General features: G+C 44.3%; 1 protein-coding gene across 1 annotated transcript in view; it reads left to right on the top strand.

Annotated features, from left to right (window-relative positions):
• The first annotated feature begins 116 nt into the window (after window positions 1-116).
• LOC120838736 (coiled-coil and C2 domain-containing protein 1-like) overlaps window positions 117-14,944 on the top strand; it is a 36,542-nt gene continuing 21,714 nt past the window's right edge. The window contains exons 1-9 of the mRNA XM_040208778.3: window positions 117-319; window positions 1,834-1,984; window positions 4,605-4,711; window positions 8,713-8,810; window positions 9,134-9,290; window positions 10,097-10,217; window positions 11,956-12,093; window positions 14,071-14,234; window positions 14,852-14,936. Of these exons, the coding sequence (XP_040064712.2) occupies window positions 257-319; window positions 1,834-1,984; window positions 4,605-4,711; window positions 8,713-8,810; window positions 9,134-9,290; window positions 10,097-10,217; window positions 11,956-12,093; window positions 14,071-14,234; window positions 14,852-14,936 (1,084 nt within the window). The 5' untranslated portion in view covers window positions 117-256. The remainder of the gene's footprint in view (window positions 320-1,833; window positions 1,985-4,604; window positions 4,712-8,712; window positions 8,811-9,133; window positions 9,291-10,096; window positions 10,218-11,955; window positions 12,094-14,070; window positions 14,235-14,851; window positions 14,937-14,944) is intronic.

Here is a 14,944-nt window from a genome sequence, read left to right on the forward strand (position 1 = left end):
CAGATATAAAAGGTAGCCTAAGAAATAAAGCTCTGTATGACTAATCCAAGACGAGCCAACTATTATATCACTCGGTAAAGAATTTCTCCTCACGACGGCTACGCATGCGGCGCAGAATGCGCGCCTGCGCAGCAGGGTGGACCATCTCTTGACGGAATCGCAAGCAGTAACCACCGTTCCTGTTGCTGGGGTTTGCGGCGACAGTGCTCGGAGCTCTGCTTTTAATCGTAATGTTCTGAAAAAGACTTCCCTGAAAATGGCAAAGAGAGCAGGAGGTGCAAAGGCTCGGTCCGGGGCTGGCAAGAATTCGTTGGCGCAGGTGTTTATGACTCCTACTGTTCGCGAACTTTCACGCTTGCTTGATTAGCATCCCGACTGAAGTAGTCGAAACCTGCGCTCTCACAACTTTACCGTCCTTGCTTAACACTAAGCTGAAATTGGTCTTTTTCATCTAGTACAAAAAAACGTCAAAATCACCCGCGAACCTGCACGAAACGGTTGCACCGATAACGTCTCGGTTTATTGGCAAAAAATAGGCGTGACTGTCCGTTGTTCGAAAAGGAGTTGTGGTTGCGTCATTGGTACGCAAATGTGCACCCCTGGCTGCTCGATTCATGCGATATTGCGCAAAACGTGCTGCCTTTGGTTCACGACTACAGATAAACAGCATGACTATCGTCCCGCATAATCTGTCTTAACCTTCGCTGCTGCGACGAAACTTGCATATGTCAATTTGAGCTGTAATAATAGTCAGTTTTTGTTATTATTACTAGAAATAGCTGTTTACTGTATTGGCTTAGTTTATCTTGACCCTACGAGTTTATTTTTTTGCAACAATTACTCAGAAACGAATTTTAAAAAAAGCTGCTGAGTATATGCTTTATTGGTTTTTGCAATTACTTAACTACTACTAGTTGGAAGATGATGGCACTGCAACGATCCAGAACAATTGGACAAGTTTTTATTTCACCTTGTGTGTTGGTCTTTAAAACGTTTTATATGGACATGACACCAACACGAACTCGATTTCTTGCAAAACAGATCATCTGCTTAGCTTCTTTCCATCCCCAACTTCGAAGGTAGCAAAGAAGTAAAGGGATTAACTCTGCAAAGAGGGTACGGTTCTGCACTGACATCCACCGCTTTGACAAGTTTCTCTATGCCTCCTGCATATATCTTGCCTGTGACATTGTTGCACTGTATCAATAGCCATTCCTACTTGTTTTTGCTGAGAAAAACAAATTTGGTAGTGCTATATGTATGACGTAGAAGGTACACATGCCACAGCAAGGCCCTTCACAGTGGCTACTGATGTGACATCAGGGACACCTATATATATATATATATATATATATGTATATATATATATATATATATATGACTTGTGTATTCATTCATCTCGCAGTGGTAGGTTCGTTGCTTAATTTGAAGTAGCATATTTGCGGTTTCGAACTAATAGCGAAAGTTCTTATGATGGACAAGCCACCAAAATGGATGAAACCGCAGCGTTGAAGTGTATTATCAGTAGGTCATGAAGGTTGTGAATTTCCCTTCTGAGCCAGCTGAGTGTGACCCCACCAGTGCTTTACATATACCCCCTTCCCCTCCCAACAGCTCCCTTACATGCCACCAGACTTCAGTCCAACCCCCACCCCCAGAATTTCATACATATGGTGTACAATCCAAAAGTATATGCCCTTCCAGAGCACCTTTCTGAGATTTATTACCCCCCCAGATTAATTCTAGACCCCACAAAGTATGGAAGGGCTGATCTTTTACTATATGAACTCCGGGACAAGGTTTACCTCAAACTCGTCTGGTCGCTCTCTGCAGTTGGGCCTGTTCGACATTCCGGATTTGGACAATATGGAAGGTGACGACGACAGCGGAGGGGATGGCGACGACGAGGATTTGGAAGCCGAGCTCTCTGCTCTGTTGTCTGGAAAGTCTCAGGCCAAGCCCAAAAAGCCAGCCCCAAAACCAGGTGCGTCATTGCTGAGGTTCCACGCTCTCGGAATGTGCCGACAAATAGCGAGAGCAGTTCCCGTGCTGGTTTTGTGACAGTTGGAGAGAACCGAGAAACCCCAAAATATTGGCTGTCCTTGAAAAAAAAAGATCCAAGTTTCACTGGAAGAAATCTACTATCTGCACATTTATTGTGCATTCATCCAGAACACAGCTCATACTGAACTGTCTGCAAGACCGCTTCTTCCTTCGGGAACTGCATTCCTTGTCTTGTTTACTTTTTATAATTGGATCCGGAACATTTTTCAAGTATTGAAGTCACATGTGCGCCCTGGGGTTTGGTGTATTCCATGCCCGTTTCCTGTTTTCTTTTACATACACCCTAATAAACGCCAATCATTTGTCTGTCACCAAACCGTACCAAATCTGAAAAACCTCCAAATAAAAAATAAAAATAATAAAGAACAAACAAAAAAGGTTTGTTGGGTGGTTTCATTTGAAATCAAACACGCTTGTCGGGGTGGGTCTTTCGATTATAAAAAAAAAAAAATATATGTAATTGCCCCACTTCTGCAAAGAACAAAACTGCTTTTCAAAATTTTTTAAAAACTTATTTCGCTTCAGGAAAAAATACTGAGTGCAGCAGGGTAAAAATCTGTTTTTTACCCCGTGATTTTTCTACCCAGTTCTTTACACTGGTATGAATACGGAAAGCGTACAAAGCTCACAGTAATGTTTTGTGCTCTTGTATGTTATTTCGACTATCTTTAGTTCAAAGGAAAATACTTTTGTATTTTTGTTTATTGAGAAAGAATGCCAAACATCGGCTCTTTGACAATGCGGTGACATCTTCAGAGCCTTGTAACTCATGAGTTATTATATTTGTTGCTTACCAAATACTATGCGGGTGTAGTCCTATACATGGGCTATCGGCAGGCATAAGTTTATTTTATTTTCACGAAATATTTTTATATGAAATTTGGAATATCGTACCTCATAAGCGCTTGCTGCTTAAACTTGCTCAGCTGAACTTAGACCATAATATCTTATGATGGATTAAAACATTTCTTAACAACTGCTCCCAATCTGTCCTAGTTTATAACCAGTCTTCTAATCTTATCCCAGTCACATCAGGCGTCCCCCAAAGGTCTGTTCTTGGTCCTCTTTTATTTTTAATATATGTTAATGATTTATTGCAACATTTATCCTGTAATATTCGCAAGTTTGGATATGACTGCGTAATCGACCATTCTATCACAAACGTATCGGACCAATCTGCCCTCCAACACGACCTTAACCACGTTCTGCGATGGTGCGACCATTGGTTAATGTCACTTAACTCTACTAAATGTAAAGTTATGTCCCCTCAACGCTACCGCAATCCCCTTTTCTTTCCCTATACTATCACCACCACCCCCGTAGAATTAACCAAATCATATGAGTACCTTGGTGTCACCCTTTGCAGCGATTTATCTTGCCGTATGCATATTACTAACATTACCTCATCTGCTAATAAAACCCTGGGATTCCTGAAACGTCAACTATGCCACACCCCTCAGGAAGTAAGACTACTCGCCTACAAATCACTAATAAGATCAAAGCTTGAATATGCATCCACCGTCTGGGACCCTCACCAGGTATACCCCATCAACGCACTCGAAGCAGTCCAAAATCGCACTACTAGACTCATTCATTCTTCATACTCGTACAGTACCAGCGTATCACCCCTGAAAGCTCAATCAGGTTTACTTAGTCTCGCTTGTCGTCGCCGCATCGCCACCCTCTGTTTGTTTCACAAGTTATTTAATTCCCCCCTCTGTATCTCACCTTACATCGTACCTCCCGCACGCATATCTCACCACACCAGTCATCCTCTCCAGGTTGCTCGCCCACGCGCTCGCACTGTCACTTTTTCCGCGTCATTCTTCCCCTGAGCAGCTCCAGACTGGAACGGCCTTCCTCACCACATTGCTGTCATCACCTGCCCATCAATTTTCTTCAAAAATGTTACCAATCATCTATCCTCCTGAAGACTAGCACCCATGTTTGATTATTTTTGTAACTCCAACCCTTATGTAATACCCCCAAAAGGGGGTCTTTAAGGTAATAAAATGAAATGAAATGAGAATGAGATTGACCAATATTTTGAACCCACTTTATCGAAAAAGGCCATTTTTTTATTTTGTTAAATTTTTTTATCATTGCTGCCAATCATATGAACTTTCAATTGGCTTGATGCGATTTCCCCCTTTTTTTTTGTTGTATCTTCTCTAGAAGTGATAGAAATTTCTCCCACGTTGCCAATCTGACACGCATCTAAAATAGAGGCCGTGTCGATTTGGTGGAATAATTAGCAGTGCATCATGTTGTTCTTGCATTGTCTGTCGCTCGATTTCCGCCTGACGACATCGTGCAAATGTCACGCTGTTGCACATCACACAGTCCCGGCACAAACGCAATTCGTTGCCGCTTTGGGACCACTTTTGAAAGGACGGCAAACACGTCAATCGAAGAATCATTCTGGGCACCATAATTTAGTAAAACGATTAAATGCATCTTCGGTTTTCCTTGCACACCCGTGACACACGGAAGGTTCGAACCAGAAGACACATAACCGAAATGCAAATTTATTCTTTCAGCGATGGACCTGGGTTCTATTCAGATGATGGCGGCAGCCATCATGAAGGACGACACTGGTACGGACGAGGAAGACGACGCCAACTTGTCAGACGACCCCGACTTGGTGGTCAGTAGCATTTTGCATAACGTGTAGAAATGTTGATTAAGCACGTTGGTATATTATTAAAAAAACACATGCAAAGGAAATGTTTTTTCTTTTTTATGCAGCCTGAACGGAAAGAAGGTGTCATCAAATAATTTTGGATGGAAAACATTTTTTATTTTATTTAGATCTATATTTCTAGCAGGAAACAAATTTGTAGTTGGTGCCCACGGGGGCTGCCGCTAGGCCCATGGTAGACCTGCGCGCAGCTGCACTGCACCGCCGAAGCTGTAGGTTATGCCGTAGCCGTTCAGCACCGCCGCTGAAGTCCCCAAGAACCCCCACGCCGCCGGAAAGGAACACTGGCGCGCTGCTGCCGTCATTTTATGACCGGCGCACGGGTCTATCAGGTGGTGCTTGCTCTCTTTCGGGAGCTTCCTATGGTTTCTAAAAATTACTTATTAAGTGTTTTTTTTCCACTTAAACCGAAGATTAATAAGTAACTTTTAGAGCCCTTAGCAAGCTCCCCGAAAGAGCACAAGCAGCACTTGATAATTGTGGCCAGTCACGTGGCTTTAACAGCCCATTTTCGGCAGGCTCCCGTGGATGCCAACTACAAATTCGTTTTGCGTCGTAAATATAGCTCTAAAAATTTGTTTTTTTCGTTTAAATTTGTTTTTGCCAACCTTTTTCCTCCAGCTCAATTTCTCTAAGTGGAAGCTGGAAGCTCTTCGAACGGCTTGCTCAAATAGCTGCGTGCGTCGAAGTGCTACGTCGTTGTGGCGCAACATGGTTGCCAGATAGAGCAGTATTAATTATGGGTTTGAGAAGGAATGAAGCACGTAGTGCACTTGTTTTCATGTCCTTCCTGTCTTTTCTAAATCACTTGAAAAACTAATACACAATAGACTCATAACACATCTTGATAAGCACGCTTTAATTTCCGATGCGCAATTCGGTTTTCGTAAACATCGATCTACCGAATTGGCTTTATTAAACCAGAAAGAACAAATTGTGAAAGATTTTGACGAAAGAAAGATGACACTAGGCGTCTTTCTTGATTACTCAAAAGCCTTTGATTCCATCGATCATGATATTTTACTTGCCAAATTACCATTTTTTGGAATAAGAGGCGTAGCACTCGATCTCATAAAATCATACTTAGAAAATAGGAATCAATACGTGTCTTTTCTTAATTTTCATTCGGACAGGCTTTCTATCAAATCGGGTGTTCCTCAGGGTAGCATTTTAGGCCCATTGCTATTTATACTATACATAAACGACATTGTGCATGTGGCCAAAAGCGATGATGTAAAGCTGATAATTTACGCTGATGATACAAGTATTTTTTTCTCCCATAACAATCTTTCTACTTCTATTGCTACAGTGCACGAAGTGCTAAAAAAAATCGCCGCCTGGACGCTTAACAACAAACTAAAATTAAACTGTAAAAAGACCAAAGCTATTTTGTTTAGGCCCAAAAATAGGAAAATAATTAACCTACCTCATCTTACAATAAACAATGAAGAAATTGAGTTTGTGGATTGTATTAAAACTTTGGGTGTGTTGTTTTCTTATGATATGAGCTGGAATGCACACATAGACTACATGCAAGCAAAAATATCTAAAAATGTAGGCCTGCTTACAAGATTTAAAAGTTTACTTCCTACTCGAATTAAATTAACTATATATAATACATTAATTTCTTCTCACTTAAATTACTGTAACCTGATATGGGGCACCACAACAAAAAGTAATCTGAATAAGTTGCATCTATTACAAAAGAAGGCCGTACGTGCAATTTCAGGAACTCCATTTCTTCATCCAACTAAATCACTATTTAAATCCCTAAATGTCAAAACCGTTGAGCAAATGTATCCTTACAAGCTTCTGTCAACGTATCGCAGGGCTCTTCAACACAATAATGTTCATTTTATTAAACTAGTCAACCTAAAACATCGCGTCATCCTACGCAACCTAAGACAAAATGAACCCTGGATGATTCGCCCAACGCGTACAAATTACCTAAATCAGACGCTCCATTTCAGATTGTCCACCATGTTAAATAGTTTGTACAGAAAAGGTCGCCATTTTGAATCACTATCACATAGGGAATTAAAAGAACTTACTTTTCTAGGCGATTTTTGAATACTGCTGATATTTTTCGTTATGAACTGGATGTATTATTTCATGTACGATTGTATCATTGCTTTAATTATTCGAGTTCTTCTTTCACTGGCCTGTGTGTTTTTCGTCTATATGTTTTCAACAAATTTAGTATTGTATAAATCAAGTTTCTGCATTGGTGTGTACTAGTCTCTGTACACTGTGTAGTTGTAAACTAAATTTTAGTCGTTAAATTGTTTGAAGCTGTCGCAAACTGTACGGGGGCTGGGACCCTTGTCAAGCTGCTCTTTAGCAGCTTTTTGCCCCAGTCCCTGTTGTCATGTAAAATGTGACAACGAATAAATTTGATTTGATTTGATTTGATCATGCCTGCAGTGTTTCTGCAAATGTTGACCTAGTGGATGGCAATCGTCAATCCAAACTTCCAGCAGTGCCAAGTAGTTTGTAGGTTTTGTTGGCCCTGGCCCTCTAGTTTAGATTGTCTGAATGTTGAGGGTGGTTCGCACGTTTGTGGCCGAGTGCACCGCAACCTTTTGTGACTGCTCATAAGGAGAGGGCACGCTGGCACCATCTCTTGGCCAGTCCCGGAACACAACGATTTGCGTACGACTAGACTGAGGGTTTTGCGGTATTTTTTAGTTTGAATCTGCGCATCGTCTATGAGGAATGGTCGCTTTAAAGGGATACTTCAACGAAATTTGAAATATATCTGTCGTGTTCAAAAATAGGTTGAATATGATCCACAATATCCGTAAATGACAATCGCACGTTTGTATTTTGAGCCTGGTGGCAGTAGTTTTTTGTTGTAAATGGCCCACTCTAGCAAGTGCTCGGAGAAGGCCCAGCTTAGAGCACGTGAGATCCTACGCAATTGTGACGTAGGTCGTCTGGGGACGAGCAAAGCTACTGCGAGGCTGACGTAGAGGGGATGGCTTGGTCGTTCCAGCCACCGAAGCGGCTGCTTTTGTACGAATTTTGAGTGACGGGTTAATCTTTTATAATCTTGTAGTGGGACAATAGCTACTTCTGGAACACACAAAAGGCATTCTCGGGGAGACGCGAGTTCCTCCTCCTCCTCTTCTCTCGTCGTGGCTGGAGGCAAGACACTCACCATCACTTAAGGTTCCTAGATGGGCATTACAAACGAGGCGTTAGCGACATCCACCAGGTGCTCTTTGCTAATCGTTTAATTCGTTTTAAAATTCCTTTTCGTGAATTTTTAACAAGATATTGGTGTATTCGATGTGATACTGCTCCTTTGAACACATATAGACCATAGAATAAGCGCTAAAATTTCGTTAGTATCCCTTTAAAGGCTGTCAGAATGTTTTGAAGCCCACGGTGAAAGAACAATGTGTAAGGAGGTAGGAAATCTGTACGTAGATCAGATATGCTTTAGGGCTGCCACATGAATGGTACCAGGTTGCCAGTGCGTTTTCGCGTCATAGGCGGGCACAACGTGCATGGCGCTGCCCAAATGCAGGTGTGTGAACTGGTTTTTTTGATCAAAGCGAAGGATATTGAGCAAAAAGCGAAAGCAGTTGGTGAAGTTCTCGGGCGAGCAATTCGAAAGACAGGGAATAGACCTTTTTTCCCAATTACCCCAACATTAAAGAGAATGCTGGGAATGTAGGTACGCGATCTCCACATGCTGGCACTTTTCGCCGTAACTGTTTGGAAGCAAAAACCTGAAACGAATGATACTTTGCATGCACACTCCTCCACGAATGTTTTATTTTGGTTATTACTCTTTTATGGGCAGGCGAGCACATGCGGTACGTGTACCTACGTTCCCAGCATCCTCTTTAATGCTGGGGTAATTGGGCAAATAATCTATTTTTGCGCTGCTCGCGGTGATGGAGGTTGGGCTCCTTTTTATGTTTGTTGTACGAAAACAGGCCGAGTTGCAAGACCTGGCACCCCAACAAGAAGATAGGGCACCACCTAGGCCTGCACCCAGACCAACACCCGGTGCAGTACCTGTGTTACCGCCTAGGTAACCATTTCTTCCCTGTTTTTACACCAGTTATAGCTCTACTTAGGGTAATGGCTCTGGCCTAGTATTTCTCAGTGTGTGCTGTGTATAAGTATTTTATGTGTGAACTATGCAACTGGTGCAAACTATGTACCAGGTGTACTCTATAAAAGAAAAGCCTTTTTTTTTATTTGTGTGCTTTTCCAAGTTACATAACAGGTGCAGACTATGGTCTTGAAGATAAAATAGTGGTTTCGGTCCTGCTTGAATTAGGGGATTGTTAGATGGTATTCTGTTGAAGCATGATGCACAACTGACTAGTCCAACTGCTCTGAATCTTCCAGGCCTGTAACACAGCCGGCACCTGCTCCGAAGCCCAGCGGGGAGTTATCCCAGGTTGAGATGTTGCAGGAACGGCTGCAGAACTACCTGGCAGCCGAAGCTGCAGCCAAATCCGCGGGTGACACTTCGAAGGTCCGACGTTTCGGCCGCGCCATCAAGGTTAGCACCCCTCTGGCCTTGTCCCTGCGATGCTAATGTTGCTATATTTATTTCCTTTATTTGAGAATGCTAACAGCTCCACTCAAGGTGCTATTGTAAGAGTGGTTACAAAATTGATAAAGAGAAATTCCCTGGCACACCAACAGAAAACTGGCTAAGGTGCAACTCCATGGCCTCTACCAAACTGGTCAAAGGTTGTCAGATCGGCAGTATTAATAATGAATAAATAATGGTCTCTACTTGCTCTGCTGGGTACTTCAAACTTGGTTGCATAATGCAATTTACATGTGGTGCTGCTTTGGCTGTACTGTGATGTGACTCACTACTGTTAGACCTCAAAAAGGAGTGATATGCAAGTTAGGAGCGGGGGAAAAATGGGACGACAGCACAAAGCTCTTTGGAGCTTTGTGTTTTCCGTCCTGTTTTTCCTTCGCTCCTGGGTTGTCACGTTAGTATTGAACCAGCTTGCCTGCACACTTGCTTTGGTTCAAGAAAGAGGGTTACTCAAAATGAAAACCTGGGGCCAGTGAGACGGAAGCAAACGACTCGACTGTGGATGTTTCACTTGTCTGGTTAATTGAACGAGCTAGCATGAGTTCACAGCGAACATGCAAAGAAAAAGGACGACGACTAAAATAAGTCTTGCTTTAGGCTTCTTTTGTATCCTTTGTTGTTTTCGAATGGCTTGGCCTTGGGTCTTCATCTTGAATGTGTCTTATGCTCAGCTTAATGCGTGGTTGTGTTTGTAAAAAAAAAATGTGAATAGTAGTAGGGTATGATTAAACTTCTTTCTTCTCTTGTTTCAGACACTCGAGTCTTTGGTGAAGAAAGCAAGGGCCGGCGGCGCCATCAGCGAGGAGGACATACCACCTCCTGTCGCGATTCCGAAGGCGGCATCTGCGTCTGCGCCTCCTTCTGCACCGTCCCGTGAGTTCACGCCTCTTCCCACGCGACGAAATACTTAATTTGTGGCGGGTAGGCGAAAAAAATATGCCGGCAGTCGTAAAAGAGCTTCTTCTAGTGGGTACTTTCGAGGTAAACTAGGTCTTCCTCAAGGCCCGAAGATGTTTTGAGGATGTCTGCAGTTGGAAATAGGTAGGGTCACATGTTTTCAGGGTTTATTTTTCTTTGAATTTCAGAATGTTTTTTTCAGGGTTTATATTTTTTATTTCTTTTCAGAGTTTCAGTGTTTTTTGGTGTTTATTTTTGGGCGTTGAACGAGAAATTGGCCTTCTTAGAGGCTCATGTTGGAGAAAGCAGGACGTGGCCATGGGCTTCCCCAACCTAAGAACTAGTGCTGACGCAAGTACTAAGAGCACATCCCGGAACCGATAACGAAATAAAAACGGGATAAAGGGTGTGGTTCCTTAAGGGGCCCTGCAAGCACTTTTTTACTTGTTTTTAATTTGCACCAAACCTGAGCGCACTGACCTTAGTAACTTAATAAAACTTTTCTTTTCTCAAATTTTGCTTTATTCTAAAAGTTATAGGTAAATTAAAATTACAAAGAACAAGTAAAAAATAACCTCCCTCATGACGTCCTTGGTTGTTTGAGTGGCCGTGAACTAGAGGAGGAGTAGTGAGCTCAGCGAGCGCTCACGGCTGCCGCACTCTGTGTCGACGGCGCGAGAGGGCGCCACTAAAGCATGTTCTGGATAGGCTGTATGCAGCGGGGAGCCACGGCGGCTCTCATTGCATTTGCTGCGCGATTAAACACTAATTCGGCATGACACTTCATTGGTCACAAACAACGGCAAACACGGGGTAAAGATCAGTTCAAAATGGGAGCTACTTCGCGCTGCCATACCGCGAAACGGCCGCAAGACAAGGCTTCTTGCCAAAGGCCTTCGGAACGCTTGGAGCCGGTTGGATCCTCCTGTCCATATGACCGCAGCGCCGCCGCGTACATCCGGGACCTTTCCGTGTCGGCACCTGATCCCACTACTCTTTTCTAGTGTGCGCCACCTTTTCCACCGCTTGGTGGCGGGTCTGTCGACGGGTCATTTCTTGTTTCCGTACTTTATAAACTGCATTCGTTTCTTTTCTGATCTAAAATACTGAACAAAAACTACTTTTATAAATAATTGAAACGGTTTGCGCCACTTATATTTTGTATTTCGACTAAAAAGAAGCTTTTAGCGGCCCTGACCAGTAGTAAGCCTAGGACCAAAGACGTCACATTTTGCGCGCTTTCGGTACCGCAGGTCACCCTCGTCGGTGGAGGAGGTTTCCGCTTAGTCCGGTTAAAATATGACGCACTGATAATTAGTTACTCTCTCTGTGCCCGCTGGCCTGCCCGAACCCCCAGAGCCATGGAAACCGCAAAAAAGGTAGACGCTTAAATATGATTGCAGGGCCCCTTTAAGAAGAAAGCATCTTTGTGGACAGTTCAGTGTGGGCCATTCTCCATGTCAATGCAAAATATAGCTGTAGATAAAGATGTTTTCCCGTGAAGCCTGGTTTATTTTTTTCTTCTTCTCGAGGACAGCTCTAATTCGAAACTGTTTGGTTTTCCCAGATTTTGATACGTAAAACAGCCTCGGGGGAAGGGGGGAAGGGGCAGGGGCAGGGGGGGGGGGTTAGTTTTCGGAGTTCAGCGGTACGTACTGAAAGGTGAAACCCCAGTCACAAGTTCCCGTTTTGATCGTCATCTCGCCCATGACAGAAGAGCCTCTGCCCTCGGTCCCCATTCCGTCGGCGGCCCCTCCTCCGGATCCGCCCAGGATTGCTCCCTCAGCCCCCGACGCGGCTCCGGTCGCACCGCCAAGGCCACAGCACAGACCGGCACCCCCGGCGCCACCCCGTAAGACAGGAATCGCCCTTTACAGCTCTTTTTCACTCGAGACAGTTGCTTTCGATCCAAGCCTTGCAGTCGAGTCTCTGCATTAGTAAAAGTGGTCGTACCACGGCTTGTTTGACTGCAATTTTGATGGGGAATAAACTAGCAAAGTCTTAGTCCTGTCTTTGATATCCCAAACGGAGATGGTGAAAGTTTCGTCTTGGTCATCAGCCCCTGTAGTCACTGAGAAAAGAATAGCAGGGTGCGTCTTTGGAACGCCCGGCGTCCAGCACAGAAGTGAAAGACCTCCCTGCTGTCCTCACCTTGTCAGTGACTATAGCCTCATTTTCGTCTCTTAACCAGTCCAGTGCTGCTATGCCTGTGGTTCTTGTTTGCTCGACGCTTTCATCTCTTTCTGCGCATATTCATTACGTAACAGAAAAAGAGCTTGTCGTAAGCGTATGAACTGGGACTATAAAATCCTACAAGAAGGCTCGCGAGGTTGTACGATGCCACAAACCGCTTTTGGAAGGCGTCCAGAATTGCTCGCTTGTAAAGTTAGTTTATTTGCCTTAACGTTTCCAAGATATTCAGGATCGGCATTGGACGAGTTGGTAGGAGTTTATAGTGAAAAACGGCGCAACTGGGACGACGACAAAGATGAGTGATGTGCAGAAGAAAGAAACACAATTTAGTGTTTCTGTTGTAATAAGATTTCAGTTGCTAGTCCGCACTTGTCCGGTGTATCTCTCTTCTTTTTCCTCGTCCCAGTCACGCTGTTTTTCACTAATATATTCAGTTGAATATATTAGTGTTGCGGAGGGGCCTTATTGTGGAATATAATTTTTAGAATTGACTTAATTTCAGCTCCCCAATTTCGCATCACTTTGCCTAAATGGTACTTTGTAGAACAAACTTTGTGCGCATACGACTGCATCCACTCCTGCTGGGGCTGCATTGCTGGCCCACAGTATCTTAAAAAAAAAAAAAAAAATATGTTAACCAAAGTTGAAGAAGACCATTGCAGAGGTATACTTGCATCTTGACTCTAGGAATTCTCAAACTTGTCGACATCGCGGAACCCTTGTCTCTTTGAACTTGTAGCCGAAGAAACGCTCTGCTTCCTAGTAATACACACCTTAGGGAGTGTTTGGCTCGTACTTACGCATCCATGGGTGACTCAGGCAGGGTGTCTAGCGACCGGGAAAACCGGGAATTGTTAGGAAAATTTTATATTACTGGGAAAGATGAAGGAATTGGCAGGGATATTGTCAAAAAGCGAGCCCAGTCAGGGAAAATGAGCCGAAAACACCATCGAGTGCCTTGAGCAAAGACTTGAGGACTTGGGGGCAGAAAAATAGGCAATCTAATTTGCTTAGAGCAGGGCGCGGGCTCTGCTCACCCGATGTAGAGTGTGCTACCCGATGCAGAGGGAACAGCCAACAAATCCAATCCAAGCCTTAAGCCTAAAGTTTCCGAAAGGGTGCATCTGGCGGCCATGCTGCCATTCGGTTATTGACGTGTGTGGTTGAGCGTCGTGTTTTCATTGTGTTTCTGGAAGATGGCCTCTTCACTGTCGATGTCGGCGGCGAGAAAGTGCTTGTTCAATATGGACTGGACGAACCCGAATATTTTGGAATATGAAAGTTGGATTGAGCCCGTGCAAAATGATCCTCACAGTGCTCAATGCTCAATGCCTTGTGTTGTAATGGTCTTGTATATTTAACCCTCTCTACACTGGTCAGGGAATTTCACCTGAAATTTGGAAAACCTGGAAAAGTAAAGGAATTTAAAAATAATAATTTACTAGACGCCCTGCTCAGGTCTGCTAGAATGGTGCTTAAACTGGAAAAACAATTTACTTAAGGGCAGGGACGGCTGAGGTAATTTGGGAGCTGAGTGAACTCATGAGGGTGCTCCGGGGAACCCCTGGGTTCCAAGACCCCGTTTTAGAACCCCCACCTTAGAGAACCAACGTTAGTGTGGCCGACGTTGCTCTAGGTTCGGGTTCCTTGTCTGGCGAGCCGACTGCAGCGGCCGCTCCGGCCCCCGGTTCAACGGAGCATACCCTGACGACCAGACGGGACCAGTACAAGCACGCGGCGCTCAGCGCCAAGAAGCGCGGAGACCAGCAGACCGCCATCAAGTACATCCGAACGGCCAAGGTGGGTGCTTTTGGCCCTACGCCATTATCTGCCACCGAGGGTTTTAATGCATGCACGGGGACCCTTGGGGGTCGCAGTTGTTTTTGCCTTCTCCTAAGGTCCTTCTTGTAAATGTCTTGGAGACTGGTGTCAGTGTTCAATGGCTGTTGTGTCAGTGCATGGCAGCTCGGAGCTTTTGAACCCGGGGATCCTGGGCTCGGTCCCCTCCCTTGCCCGTTTTGATTTGGACGAGCATCGTATTGGTGTCTGATCGTCTATCCCTACTGCATGATGTACGTTGAAATTCCAGGCTAGCAGTAGTACTGCATCGGCAGAATTTCTCATCTGCAGCGTAGACAGCAGATGCCCATCATGGCTGACCCACTTCCCACTGTCTAAATGAACAACACAGCGCTTCCTGCATCCACCCAGCTGCCCGTTGACAAAGTTTCCAAAAGGAGAAACAGAATCATGGTGCTGCTTCTAACCATGTACCTTGTGTTTGCACATTAGGTGCGAGAGCTTTTTTTCTTTCAACTTTATATATCTCGTGAATTGTAGGTAATACTTTTGTGTAGGACTGCGTAATTGGCACTGCACCATGTGGTATTGTTTGATGTGGTCCTTTTACGTTGCAGCAATTCGACACTGTTTTAGCTGCCATTGCACAAGGACAGCCGGTGGACCTCACGAAGATGCCCCCTCCTCCCCCAGAGTTTGCTGGTGAGCTT

Source organism: Ixodes scapularis, unplaced genomic scaffold (assembly GCF_016920785.2).
Source record: "Ixodes scapularis isolate PalLabHiFi unplaced genomic scaffold, ASM1692078v2 PGA_scaffold8__174_contigs__length_109621045, whole genome shotgun sequence".
Taxonomy (NCBI): domain Eukaryota; kingdom Metazoa; phylum Arthropoda; class Arachnida; order Ixodida; family Ixodidae; genus Ixodes; species Ixodes scapularis.